This window comes from Rhinatrema bivittatum, chromosome 2 (genome assembly GCF_901001135.1).
Source record: "Rhinatrema bivittatum chromosome 2, aRhiBiv1.1, whole genome shotgun sequence".
NCBI classification, from domain to species: domain Eukaryota; kingdom Metazoa; phylum Chordata; class Amphibia; order Gymnophiona; family Rhinatrematidae; genus Rhinatrema; species Rhinatrema bivittatum.
In genome coordinates, this window is record NC_042616.1 from 788,963,227 (window position 1) to 788,977,991 (window position 14,765).

Sequence of the window (14,765 nt, forward strand, 5' to 3'; positions counted from 1 at the left end):
AACATTTTCATGAGCGACATAGCTGAAGGATTGTCAGGAAAGGTTTACCTTTTTGCTGATTATACTAATATCTTTAACAGGGTGGACAGCCAGGAAGGTGTGGAAAACATGAGGAGGGATCTAGTGAAGCTCGAGGAATGGTCTAGGGTCTGGAAGCCAAGACTTAATGCCAAACACTGCAGAGTAATTCATTTAGAACGTAAATACCTAAGGGAGTAGTACAGTACTGGAGGTAAAATTCTTCTAAGCACAAAGGAAGAACAGGATCTGGGGGTAATTGTATAAGGTGACCAAACAGCCAGAAAGTGATGCAAAAAGCCAGAAACATGCTTGGCTGCATAGGGGAATGGTCTGCAGAAAAAGGGAGATAATATTGCATCTGTATAAGTCCCTAGTGAGCCCTCATTTGGAATACTGTGTACAAAACAGGAGACCGCGCCTTCAAAAGGATTTAAACCAGATGCATCTGGTCAAGATGATGGCAACTAAAATGGTCAGTAGCGATATTAAGTCGGAGGCCCCAAAAATAAAAAACATGTAAAATAAAAAAAAAATTTTAAATCTGCCCGCGGCCTGTGGGTTGGAAGATGGATGCTCAATTAGGCCAGCATCCATTTTCCGAACCCATGGCTGTCAGCAGGTTCGAGAACAGACGCCGGTAAAATTGAGCGTCGGCTGTCAAACCCGCTGATGATGAAGGTGGATGATTCTTAAAATAGACACTAACCGGTCTTTTCAGACATATAACGTCAGGCTTGCTGACACCTTCTTAGACTATAATTTAAAATATATTTTGGGTTCCACATTTTTGTTATTTGATTTGTTGTTGTGGTTGACCACTGACTCTTTTGTGTGAGTACATTTCAATTACCCCAGTATTGACTGGGTAAGTGAAACATCAGGACATGCTAGAGAGATAAAGTTCCTGGATAGAGTAAATGACAGTTTTATGGAGCAATTGGTTCAGGAACATAAGAACATAAGATATGCCATACTGGGTCAGACCAATAGTCCATCAAGCCGAGTATCCTGTTTCCTACAATGGCCAATCCAAGCCACAAGTTCCTAGCAAGTACCCAAACATTAGATAAATCACAAGCTACTATTGCTTATTAATTACCATAATGGCAGTTTATGGATTTTTCCTCTAGGAAGTTATGCAAACCTTTTTTAAACCCAATTATACTAACTGCTGTAACCACATCCTCTGGCAATGAATTCCAGAGCTTAACTATGCACTGAATGAAAAATAATTTTCTTTTGATTTGCTTTAAATGAGCGACTTGATAACTTCATGGAGTGCCCCCTGATCCTTCTATTATCTGAGAGAGTAAATAAATGTAAGGCACTGACAAGTCAGGCTAAGAGAGAATTTAGAAAGAAGTTGGCCAGAGACAAAAACTCATCATAAAATCTTTTTAAACTATATCTGAAAGAGAAAGCCTGCGAGGGAGTCGGCTGGACCATTAGATGATCGAGGGCTAAGGCCATCACGGAAAGACTAAACTAATTCTTTCCTTTGATGTCTATTGAAGAGGATGTTGGGGAGATACCTGTTCAAGAGATGGTTTTCAAGGGTGATGATTCAGATGAACTGAACCAAATCATGGTGAACCTGGAAGATGTGGTAGGGCAGATTGACAAACTGAAGAGTAGTAAATCACCTGGACCGGATCATATACAATCGAGGGTTCAAAAAGAACTAAAAAATGAAATTTAAGACCTATTTCAATTAATTTGTAACCTATCATTAAAATCATCCAATTTAACCCCGATATTTAAAAAGGGCTCCAGGGATTATATGGTAAATTAAAGACTGGTGAGCCTGACTTCAGTGCCGGGAAAAGTTGTGGTAGCTATTACAAAGACTAAAATCACAAAATATTTAGATAGACATGGTTTAATCAATAAGGAATAGTAGCTTGAGATATTTTTAATGTTTGGGTACTTGCCAGATACTTGAGGCTTGGACTGGCCACTGTTGGAAACAGGATGCTGAGCTTGATGGACCCTTGGTCTGACCCAATATGGCATATCTCATGTTCTTATGTACAACAAAATTTATTCCTATCATCTATTACCCCACAAAATATAAGGGGGGAAATTTATGAAAATAAGAGAGAGCCAAATAAAAATAAAGAAACGGCTATAGCATGACATATAATCCCTGAGCTTCCATAAACCTCTTAATTAATTCTAACTGGAAACTGGTAACAAAGATAATTTTTTGGAGAACAAACAACTCTCAACTGTTCTGGGGCAAGGAAAACATAACATTCACGATTACACTTAATCACACATTTACAGGGGTATCTTAAAAGAAAGCAGACCTCTTCTCTAACAGCTAAATGCCCTTTCCTCGGTTATTCGAGCAAGATGAGGATCCATTCTAATAACCTGTCCTAAAAAACATGCACTCATATTCCTGAAATATTTGCTTATAATAGAAATCATATCTTTCTCTATAACAAAAGAAACCAATAATGTAGAATGCTCAGAAATCTCAGGATTAGAAATTTCTAGAATAGTAGTTAAGCTTGACATGAGAGACCTGAACCTGTTGAGCTCTTGAAAAGTAAGTTGAAGGGAGAAAGAAAATTGTATTAAAAGAAGTAATAACATCCTCTATTTTATGATGAATTTCTATTAATTTTTTAAATGTCACACGAAGTAATTCACCTACAATCCTGGGAAAATTCAACAATCACAGGTTGAGCTGTCTTGCATGATTTTCCAGAAACTCAATTCTTCTAGAGAGGGTTTCACATTCTTGCGTCATAATAGCATTAAGAACCTGAAGATTTTTAACATCATTTTCCAATGCTTGGATCTTATTGTCATGTTCTTTCAATTGCCCCTTATTCTCTAAAACCAAAGGCTCAATCTTTTAAGATAAGATTAAATCTTATTCGAACAATCAAAGATTGATTTCCCATAGCTAGTCATAAAGTCCCAGAGGGCATCCAATGTAACCACTGCCTTTTTCCACTAACTTAAAAGGAAGAACCAGACAGCACTGGTGCAAAGAATTCAACAAATCTGGAGTACTTTCAGCCAAGTTAGTAATACCATCGTCTGGAGAAATATTGGATTGCTGTTAAATCAAACACCCATTCCCAGACTCCAAAATTGCCTGTGACTGGGATATTTATTTTACAAAATATTACTTTTTTTTTTTTTTAAGGGGAGGGGGGCGGGGACAGCTGACATAAGGGGTAGCAAGGAGTTGGATAGGATGACTCTGGAAACCTCTGTGTTGTGCTGTGTGTTTTCAGTGTGCACATAAAACAATAGAAAAAAAAATATTTTTCCATCATTTCATTCCAAAGCAAGATGAAATGACAGAGGCAAAGTTGTTTATATTGTCTATGTTTTTTCAAACAAATGCATACCCCTATAAGGTACAGGATTAGGAAATGTATTAGATTACAATGGGATAAAGTGAAAACATTATTGAAACTGTTAGAAGTGTACTCTGTACTCACTGCTGTTCATTGTCAGTAAAATGAAGGTCCAACTTCAACTGAAAATCAGCTTCACTTATTGCATATTCCACCTGGCAACAAAAAAAAAAAGTTATTAATCTCAAATTGATGTCTATCTTGATTTTTTCAATATGTAAATGCTTTATAACTTATGTAATTTGACTTTTTGAACTATTAGTGTCTGACATTATTTCCTTGATCACTATTGTATTTTTCGTTGGTGAGAGCAAATTTCAAAGGAACTTAGGGGCTGATGTGATAAGGTGCGCTGAAGCTGCTGCAAGCTTTGTGCGCAACTGTACGCGCGTTTTCCCACACAAAGCCCTATACGGGTTATGTAATAAAGATTTTTTGTGCTCGGGAAAAAAAAAAAAGAGTATACGAACACACTTACAGACCCACGGTTTTTCCTGCACAAATGCACCCCAACAGCATGAAAAGGAGACGATTAGCTAAACATAGGCAATGTAGGGAGCCGGGCTAATGCTAGTGCAGGTTTTTTAATGCGGGTTTTTTTTTACTTCCACAGTCAGCAAACGAGTTAAGTGTCGGCATCTGAGCATCCTGAAAACCACCTAGCTGAGTGCCAGTCTTAGCATCTGAGTGGCCAGCTTAGCAAAGCGCTTTTCTGGGCGACCGAGCAGCCAGCATCACTAGGCACTTTTCTCAGCGTCGGAGCGGCCAGTTTAGGTAGGGACTTCCCTAGGTGCTTTTCTCGACGTCCGAGCAGCCAGATTTGTGACCAGCTGAGCGCCTGGCTCAGCAGCCGAGCAGCCAGATACACGGCCAGAAGAGCGCCTAGCTCAATGTCTGAGCAGCAACATTTGCTAGGCACCTTCCTGGGCAGCAGAGCATCCATATTTGCTCCCAGATGAGTGCCTATGTCGGCACCCGAGCATCCAGACTGGTGTCCAACTGAGCTCCTATCTCGTCGCTATGCCAGTGCGATTTAGAATCCATGAAAATATTTGCCATATTTTTTGAGGCACAGTTATTTGAAATATTAAAAATACTTTCCAGGGTCATACTTTCACTTAACAGGGAGACCCGTTCGCACACTCGTTTTTATGTGAGGATTATCAGTGCAGGTTTTGAGCGTGGATGCAGCCACTTATTACATAGGCCCTTACTGCGCATAGGTATGCACATTTTTCCGTTTGTGCGCGGATTTCTGCGCGCAAATCAGTTGCATAATATATGTTTTTACATCCCACGGAAACAACATCTTCAGCCGCGCGTGGTGTTCAAAACCGGTGCTCATAACTAGTGCCAGTTTTTTGCCTCGGGTCTTATTACATCGGCCTCTTAATCAGGTAAACAAGTTTTTAACCAGGCAGAATGACCTGACTGAAAATTGCCCACCTCAAATTTGGCTAAAGGTATATATGTGATCCTTAGCGCACTTATATTTAACCACAGGAAAAACAGGTGTCCCTGCATCCATTTGTTAGGGGGAAGAAAGCAATGTGCATACACTCTATTTCCAAATAGACACAAGCTACCCTCCCCCCTCCCCAATACCTGCACAAGCTGCAGATGCAGAGAATGCAGATGCTTTTAACCCACATACTATGCACTTTGTAATTTTCAAACAGAAATAACAAGGGTAGCTTCTCTTTGAACATTTGTGTATAGTACACATGTTAAAACTGCCTGTGTACAATGGCAGGCGCGCATGATCTCTTTAATGCAGAGCGAATTAATGACGGCGCAGACCAAGAAGCGGGAGGCGCAGACATTTTTTTCCATTTGGCACAATTTCTGGTGGTCACTTCCACAGGAACAAAGGGACATAATTCTCAAGAATACAGACTATAGATATCGGAACTCTGCTGGAAACCTAAGCGACAAAGAGTAGAAGGGGATGATTAATTCCTCTTGGTCTTTCCTTTCTCAGTTCAGGCTGCATACAATTTCAGGGGGGGGGGAGGGGGGACGTTTGATGATGCGGGAACGTTGGCATTTTGTATGTTCCCTTTTGTATTATGCGTTGATTGCTTCCTGAGTGTTAGTGTGAACTACTTTAAAATACAATAAAGAAATATTAACCAAAAAAAACCAACTGCCTGTGTAGTTTGCAACTGTGTGGGATATTAGAAACTCGTCTACGCGCATATCTTTTAAAATGCGGCGTACTTTTGTAAGTACGCGCGCACGCTGTTTTTTAAAATGTACCCCCAAGTGAATACTGCAAGGTACAGCATAGGGAGACATCCCAAGGCTCCCTTAACAAATATTTCTATAACAAGTCAAAAAATACACTCCAGTCACCAACAAACTAGAGGACAGGACACCCAGGTTACAAATAAACAAGCAATCACATCTCTAACAGTTTCTTTAGATAAAGAACTAAAAACCTATTTGTGCAGTTTAGCGCTCAAGCCATTAGTCTGTTTGAGCTCTTTTCCATCCCCCAATGTGATGCGAGTTCATGTATTTTCTAATTTTATTCATATGTATTATCTGTTTTTTATGTATGATTAATTTTGCAAACTTTTCATTTTATTTTATTATGTATATTTTACTGTAAACCACTTTGATATTCTTTTATGAAGAAACGGTATACAAACATTTTTAAATAAATCAATAAAATAAAATAAAATAAATAAGAATTGAGAAATTACTACTTACCTGATCATTTCCTTTTCTTTAGGACAGTCAGATGAATCCAGAACAAGGGGGTTATGCAACCCTACCAGCAGATGGAGACGGAGCAAACTGATATCACTTTGCAGTGACGACAGCCTACCAGTATTCTCTTCAAAAGCAATTGTGGGCAGACTAGCAAAAAACTAGATTAAAAACAGATAACCATTTCAAACTCAGCCAACAGGCAGCACTGAGCTCAGATAAGAATGTAATAAAATTAGTCTAGGGACTGGACTAACATTTACCAGCAATCCCTGTAATACGTAGTCACACAGGAGGATCATATTATAAACATTCGGCAGCCAAGGGAGGGAAGCTGGATTCATCTGTCTGTCCTAAAGAAAAGGAAATTATCAGGCAAGTAGTAATTTCTCATTTCTTAGTGTCCAGTCAGATGAATCCAAAATAAGTGGGATGTATACAAGCTACTCCCAAAGAGGACGGGAGGCTGCCCACAGTCCAGTTAAAACTGCTCGTGCAAAGGCTGTGTTCTCCCGAGCCTGCACATCCAAACAATAAAACCTGGAAAAGGTGTGTAAGGAGGACCACGTTGCTGCTCGGCAAATGTCAACGGGAGACAGCAACCTAACTCCCGCCCATGACACTGTCTAGTCCTAGTGGAATGAGCCCTAACCTGAGTAGGTAACAGCTTGCCAGCATCAAAGTATGCTGCCGTGACTACCTCCTTAATCCAGTGGGCTATAGAAGCCTGCGAGGCCAGTTCTCCTTGTTTAAACATAGAAACATAGAAATGACGGCAGAAGAAGACCAAAACGGCCCATCCAGTCTGCCCAGCAAGCCACGTAGTTCATCCATTTATTTATTTATTTATTTTCCCACCCTTTTTCTCCCTCCACCCATCACTATTGGCTTCCAGCACCCTCCGGCCCCAACTCCCTTCCACCCCTCCACCATGCAGAGAGCAGAGCCGTATCCGCATCCCAGTGAACATCCAGCTCAATCAGGGGTAGCAACCGCCGCAACAAGCAGGCCACACCCCTGCCCCATACTCTTACCCACCCCTGCTTTGTTTGTTTGTTTCTTGTTTTGGTTTTTTTTTTGGAGATGGCAGCCCTCCGAGAAGGTGGAACACCAACCACTGGCATCCCGCTCCGTGAACGCCTCTGTGGCTACTGCCGCTCCGTGCAGTGTTTTGCTGCCTCCTCTTTATTCACGCCCTCTACACTTGATGGATCCACAGTGTTTATCCAAGCCCCTTTGAAGTCCTTCACAGTTTTAGACTTCACCACTTCCTCCGGAAGGGCATTCCAGGCATCCACCACCCTTTCCGTGAAGAAATACTTCCTGACATTGGTTCTGAGTCTTCCTCCCCGGAGCCTCAGCTCGTGACCTCTGGTTCTGCTGATTTTTTTCCTACGGAAAAGGTTTGTCGTTGTCTTTGGATCATTAAAGTATTTGGATCAGTATTCAAGGTGCGGTCTCACCATGGTTTAGTACCGCCATGAAGAACAAACATGTGATCTGTTTTCCGTAAAGGCTCAGTAACCTCCAGATACCAGATGATATGTCTCTTGACATCCAAGGGTCACAACAGACGATACTCCTCTACATCTCTCTCTTTGTCAGAGAAGGCAGGGAGATGGACTGATTCAGGTGAAATTCATGACCACTTTCAGCAAAAAGAAGGAACAGTACACAGCTGCATTGCCCCTGGAGTCACCCGGAGAAAAGGCTCCCAACAAGATAAGGCCTGCAGCTCGGAAACTCTCTGCGCAGAACAAATTGCCACAAGAAACACCATTTTCAAGGTCAGTAACCGCAAGGACAGTTTATGCATCGGTCTTAACATAGGACCCACTAGGAAATCCAGGACAAAATTCAGACTCCATAAGGGCACTGGAAACCGAAAGGAAGGACGAAAATGTTTCACTCCTTTCAGGAAAAGGGCCACATCAGGATGAGCGGACAAGGAACCACTCTTCACCTGACCCCTGAAACAGGCAAAAGCCGTTACTTGTACCTTTAAGGAATTAAGGGTCAAACCTTATTCAAGCCGTCCTGTAAAAATTTCAAAATGAGTGGGGTCTTGGATGAATGAGGAAAAGAACCTGGATCCTCACACCAGGCCTCAAACATTCGCCAAACTCGCACATAGGCCAAGGAAGTGGAGAACTTTCTAGCCCTAAGCAAAGTGGAAATCATCGCCGAGCATCCACGTTTCAGCATTCGAGCCCTCTCAGGGGCCATGCTGTAAGATAAAACAGAGTCAGATCGTCGTGAAGAACTGGACTCTGACTTAGCAGGTTCCTGTGTGCTAGAATTCGTAGAGGAGGGTCACCAGAAGCCACTGCAAATCCTCATACCATGGCCTCCTGGGCCAATCAAGAGCAACCAAGAGCACCATCCCTCTGTGCAGCTCGATCCTTTGGATCAATCTGCCCTACATGGCCCACGGAGGAAAGAAAGACATACAGCAACTTGTCTTCTGGCCACTCTTGCACTACGGCATCGATTCCTAATGACTTTGAATCTCTCCTGCGACTGAAGAATCGCGGAACTTTCGCTTTGCAAGAAGTCACAAGGAGGTCTAGGAATGGGTAATCCATTAGCTCCCCACGGCCCTTAGGCATCGATGCACCAGACACCGGAGTTGAAAGACCAGACTTTTTGGACCCAAAAAGCTTCTCCATCATATCTAAACGGGACCTTGACCCTTGGGAGTCATTGATCGCAAAAACGACACCCCAGGATGATGTGCGATACCCCCAGGCAGAGAATACAGACCTTGTGTGGATCTGTAATTGACATAGTCCGCAGGCATTGGGGGCATTGGCGAAACCCCCGACGCCATAAAAATAGAGCCGGCAAGCGGTCAATGACTGGCGGCCATCGAATCAACCACAAAGAACGAGAAAACTTACCGCGTTACCCTTTAGAGGCACCGACAGGAAAGAAGAGGAACCCAGTGCAGACAAGTCGAAAACAACCAGGAAAAAACTCTGAAGAGATAGAGGTCCACAACAGCAAGGTGAAAGCTGCGTGGAAAAGAAGAGACTGAAGAGGGACCCCACACGGATGCATGAATAGTGGCTTTTCCGTGCTGGGCTCCATCTGATGATGTCACCCAAGTGTGAGGACTACCATACTGCTTTATCTTAAGAGAAACACTGAAGCATAGAATTAATTTAGTTTGTCTACTATGGCTTTCTCTTTCCTGAGCGCCTCTTTTACCCTCGGTCATCTAGCGGTCCAACTGATTCCCTTAGAAGTTTTTTGCTTTGAATATACTTGGAAAATTTTTATTTTAGGATCTTGTCTCTCTGGTAATCTTTTCAAATTTACTTTTTGCCTGCCTTATTAATAATTCACATCTAACTTACCAGTATTTATGCCCTCTCCTATTTTCTTCATTTGGATACAGCTAGTTTTTAAACAATGCCCCTTTGGCTTTAATAGCCTCTTTCACTTCACCATTTAACCATGCTAGCAGTTGCTTATTCATCATCCTACCTTTTCTAATGCTTGAAATACATCTTTTCTGATCTTTCAAGATGGTGTGTTTAAACCGCAGCCATGCCTCGCGCAAACTTTTAACTTCTGTAACCACTTTTTTTTCAGTTTTTTCTAACTTCCTCATTTTCTCGTAATATGCTTGTTTAAAATTAAATGCTACTGCAGTTTTCCTTAACATCATCACTTTAGTGCTTATGTTAAAAGTGATTAAGTTATGATCACTATTACCAAATGGCCTCATCTCAATTACCTCTTTCACCAGATCCTGCATCATAGTAAGAATGTGATTTATAGTATTCTCCCCTTTTATCAGTTCCTCACATAGGTAATTTCTATCCATAGAGATGCCACATTGCATTTTGTTTCCTATAAGACTTTTATCCCTTTTGAAGCTATGCCATCTAGTATAGAAACAATTTTCAAAACTCACAATATGATATTTAAATAAAAATTTTCTAAGTTGTTGTTTATCTTCATCTCTCCTGCTTCCTTCCCTCCATCTTTTTTTCTATTCTGTCTCTATTACCCTATGTTCACTTCTCATGCCATGTCTTTCACCATTTCCACCCTCTGTTTTATTCTTCGATTCCCCTTTCTCATCCCCAATGCTCATTTCTAGTCCTTGCTTCCACTTTCAGTCTCTTCTCCTTCATCTCTCATCACTATGAAACCCTGTTACAAGGAGGGATTTTGCATTTAACAAGTGTTGCGTTTCTTGTTGGAAGAACTAGAGATTGAGTTGATAGGGGCAAAAAGTATCAGGATTCCCTGCTTCCCAGGAGTAGCACTAGCTGGATTGGCCACTGTTGGAAACAGGATGCAGGGGTTGATGGACCCTTGGTCTGACCCAGTATGGCATGTTCTTATGTCTCCCAGCCCCCACTCTAGCTTTTCCACAGAGGAAGGGCCACAACTCCATGTAATTTGATTGCCTGCAATCTCTTTTAGGCATGGGAGCCAATGAACCCAGGCCACAAGCCTAAGGCTAATCAGCTTTGTGATTTTGAGTTCATATCTGCTTGGTTTTACCTCATCTCTAAGAAACCATGACCTGATCTGTTTTGAACTGTGCTATCAGAACTGTATGAACTAATTACTATAAAGGACCAGAAATTTCAAATATGTTTAAACTACAAGGAATATGTAGCAGCTGCAAATTTGTCTATATGTTCCTTTGCTCCTGATAAGACTTACCTTCTCACCATCCAAAAGCAGGTGAACCCTGAAGTTTATTGTTTCATTAATAACAATATCTTCATTCCTGTAGAAGATGGGAAATATCCTGCTGTGCCCATTATTGTCATAAACACAGGGGGAACATGGACTGGCATCATCTGCAAAACAAGAAATTATAATATCTTTTATTAGCACAAGTTTCAAGATCTGCTAGATCCTATTCATGCTTTCTTTATTAATATACTGTACACTGTGAGCTAAATCTACATTCTGGGCAAAGAAACCTCAAACATTCGATAAGCCAATTTTCTTGCATAATTTAGAAAACAGCAAGGGTTTAATTTTGTGCAACTTTAAGAAAGGAAAAATGCCCACAGAAAGTATATGAAAATATACCTTTAATAATCGTTATGAAATGTTTGACCAAAAGTGCAAAATTTAAGCATCAAGAAAAAGTTACACACCATATCTTGTACAACACTTTGCTTGCACAATTTTTTTCTATTAATTTTTTTTTACCTTACTAACGTTTTGTAAGTTAAATCTTTGGATGAAAGCTGCATTATTTCAAAACTTACTTATTTATTTATTTATTTATTTAAAAGTTTTTATATACCGCTCAATGGATAAATATCCGTCTAGGCGGTTTACACATAGTCAAAACATACACAAATTAAAATACAGACAATTGTTAAAAGGTTAGTTGGAGATCATGAATTTATACAAACTATTGTAGTTGAAAAGCTTGGGTAAATAGGTAAGTTTTCAGTGATTTTTTAAATTCTCTACGGTTGGAGGTCAGTCGGATATAGTCAGGCAGAGCGTTCCATATTGTTGGACCTGCAACTGAAAAAGCGCGTTTACGGATTAGGGATAGACTTACAGATTTTACATTAGGAATTTCCAATAAACATTTGTCGAAAGAGCGTAGTTGTCTGGAGGGTTTGTAAATTTTACTTGCAGAAATATTGAGCTCCAGATCCATATTCAAAGCCATTGCGCTGAATAACTCAGAAGTTATTCTGCACTTAAGGTGCAGAAATCCAAAAGAGCTTGTATGTGATGGGAGGCGAAATATTATTGTGCACAGAGCAGGAGAGGGACCTTGGGGTGATTGTGTCTGGTGATCTAAAGGTGGCAAAACAATGTGACAAGGCAGTAGCTAAAGCCAGAAAGATGCTGGGCTGTATAGAGAGAGGAATAACGAGCAAAAAAAACGGAAGTCATAATGCCCTTGTACAGCTCCTTAATGAGACCTCGCCTAGAGTACTAGAGACCATATCTTAGAAATGATAGACAGGATGGAAACGGTCCAGAGGAAGGCAACCAAAATGCTGGGGGGGGGGGGGGGGGGGGCTGTTATCAGAAGCCCTGAAAGGAGAGGCTGAAGGATCTAAATATGAATACTCTGGAGGAGTGGAAGAGTAGGAGAAATATGATACAGACCTTCAGATACCTGCTAGGTATTAATGATGCACAACCTTCAAACCTTTTCCACTGGAAAGGAAATAATAGAACTAGGGGTCATGATAAGAAACTCCAGGGGAGAAGACTCAGAACCTATATCAGGAAATATTTCTTCACGGTAGGGTGGCAGATGCCTGGAATTCTCTCCCAGAAGAGGTGGTGAGACGAGAATAGTTAATGGCACTGCGAATCCCTGAAGGCATAAAAAAAGGGATGGTGTAACATTTCTACATGAGGGTAATCTGCAAGGAGCGGCAGTTACTACCATAACCAAATTGCTGTGCAGACTTCTGGTCTTTATCTGCTGTCATTACTATGTTACTATATCTAAATAGCAAGTTTTGAATATCCCCTTGCTTATACAGTTAAAATGTAGCTGAATAATTCATTATCCAAATACGATTTCGCTGAATAATAAGGGATGATCCGGAGTAGGGTTTAGTTAGCAGATTAATTTATATGACTAACTCAGTATCAGGCCGATTCAGTAAAAGGTGTGGGAGAGCTGGTGCTCCGAGTTGAGCACCTGTACTGGGTGCACGGTCCTATATTTAAATTGGGCCGGGCACTAATAAGGAGGCACTAGGGGCAATAGCGCATCCCTAGCGCCTCCTTATTAGCGGAAGAGTCGACTGTCAGAGGGTCCGACAACCAATGCTTAATTTTACCGGCGCCGGTTATCAAACCCGCTGACAGCCATGGGTTTCGATCCTGTCAACCGGCAAGCAGAATGTTTTTTTTGTGTATTTTTTTTTTGTGCCTCCGACTTAATATCGCTATCACAGTTGCCCTTCTAAATGACTTCGGATGATAGACCTCAGGATATATAATGTACTAGTACAGATAAGGTGGTGTATATCCACAATTCATGTACACAGCTGTCTCTAATGCAGGCAAGACTCAAATGCTTTCATTGAAATTGCCTAATTCGTGATAAACAAACCACATATAGGGAGGCTCGAGGCGACTGGCCGAGCCGCCCCCGTAACGGCGCGCCACCCGCAATGTGCGGCGGCCGTCGGGGGGGCGGGGATGTACGGGGTGGTGGGGGGGCGGGTCATCAGGGGCGACAGGCGCGCCGCTGATGACGCACCCCCTACAGGCTCCGCGTCATCGACGGGCGACAGCGGCACGGGCCGATGACGCGGAGCCCCCTTTAAAGGGCCGCGAGGCGGGAGGGACAGCCCTTTTTTCTCCGCATCGGGGACACGGACGACACACGCGATCGGCGATTCGGCCGGGCAGCGATCCGTTCGAGCGATTCGGGGGAGGCGAGTCGGAAGGCGGCGATTCAGGCGGCACGATCCGGCAGGCAGCGATTCGGGCAGCGGCGATTCGTTTGTCGACGATTCGGAAGATAAGGACGCCCGGACGGAGTAACAAGCGCGGCCGCACGGCCTAGAGGGGACCAGCCGGCGACCGAGCCACGAGGCCTTCGGGCCTAGCGAGACCAGGCGGCGACCGAGCCACGAGGAGTGTGACGCAGGCACGAGCGAGCAGGAGAGGTCTCAGGGAGCAGAGAGGATCGGTAGGAGGAGGTGGCTGCGTGGAACCGCAAGTATAAAAAAGTATTTACAAAGTATGTACAAAGCAGGGAAAGAATAAGTAAAAAAAAAAAAGGGGGTGGGCCTCGGTGGCTTCTTGTAGGGGACTTAACTATCCTCCGGGGGAGGGGGAGAGAGTAAGGAAGCAAACTAAACAAATAAACGAATAAATAAATAAATACAACAAAATGAAATAAAACAAATTACAAAAAAAAAGAAAAAAAATGTATACATATATTTAGGAACTGTGTACGGTATGCGTCGGTCCCACACCTGAGGGCCCCACGAGCGACAGAGGAAATGAGCCAAAAGAGGTTACCGAGGAGGCAGGGGGAAAAGGAGGCACGGCACTTGCATGGCGGTCAGAGCCGGCAGAAGGGGGTGGTCGCAAACGGGGGCAGGCTGATTACATGGGGGGGAGGGCCCGCGTGCCCGGGGGTCTGTGTTGATGAAGGCCACAGGAGGGCTCCAGCCGGGCTTGGCAGAGCGGGGGGCCGTGGCATTACAGGCACATGCGGTATTTCACGGGGAACATACACAAAAAAAAAAAAAAAACAGGGAAGGGAGGAGAGATAAGACAGACAGGGAGGAATGTTTAAAGAAAGGAGGGGGGGGGGAGGAAAACGATGGTTGCAAATGCAGGTGGGGGACAGAAATGCAAGTTAAATGTTGGGACTGTGACTGTTTGTACTTGATATTAAATGTTATGCCTGGCAGCAGACCAACGGTATGGACGGCAAATAACAACCCACTGATTTCTTACGGCAATCATAGGCAGCATGTCAACCCGCAGAACAGCGAGAGATTCGCCGAGGACCAAGACAGCAGGCGGAAGAAGGATGGCGACTAGATCCTCAGCACCTGCGAAAGACAAGGACAAGAGGGGAGCGCCCCCAAAAACCGCACCAGGAAGCTTGTGTGGTGCGAAGAGAACAAGAGGAGCGGCCAACAAAGGAAGAAGAGTCACCGT

At 42.8% G+C, this 14,765-nt stretch overlaps 1 protein-coding gene across 1 annotated transcript in view; it reads right to left on the reverse strand.

Moving 5' to 3' along the window:
- FAM135B (family with sequence similarity 135 member B) overlaps window positions 1-14,765 on the reverse strand; it is a 397,453-nt gene that overhangs the window by 213,956 nt on the left and 168,732 nt on the right. Inside the window, exons 6-7 of the mRNA XM_029592069.1 lie at window positions 10,803-10,942; window positions 3,486-3,556 (exon numbers count right to left, since the gene is read on the reverse strand). Of these exons, the coding sequence (XP_029447929.1) occupies window positions 3,486-3,556; window positions 10,803-10,942 (211 nt within the window). The remainder of the gene's footprint in view (window positions 1-3,485; window positions 3,557-10,802; window positions 10,943-14,765) is intronic.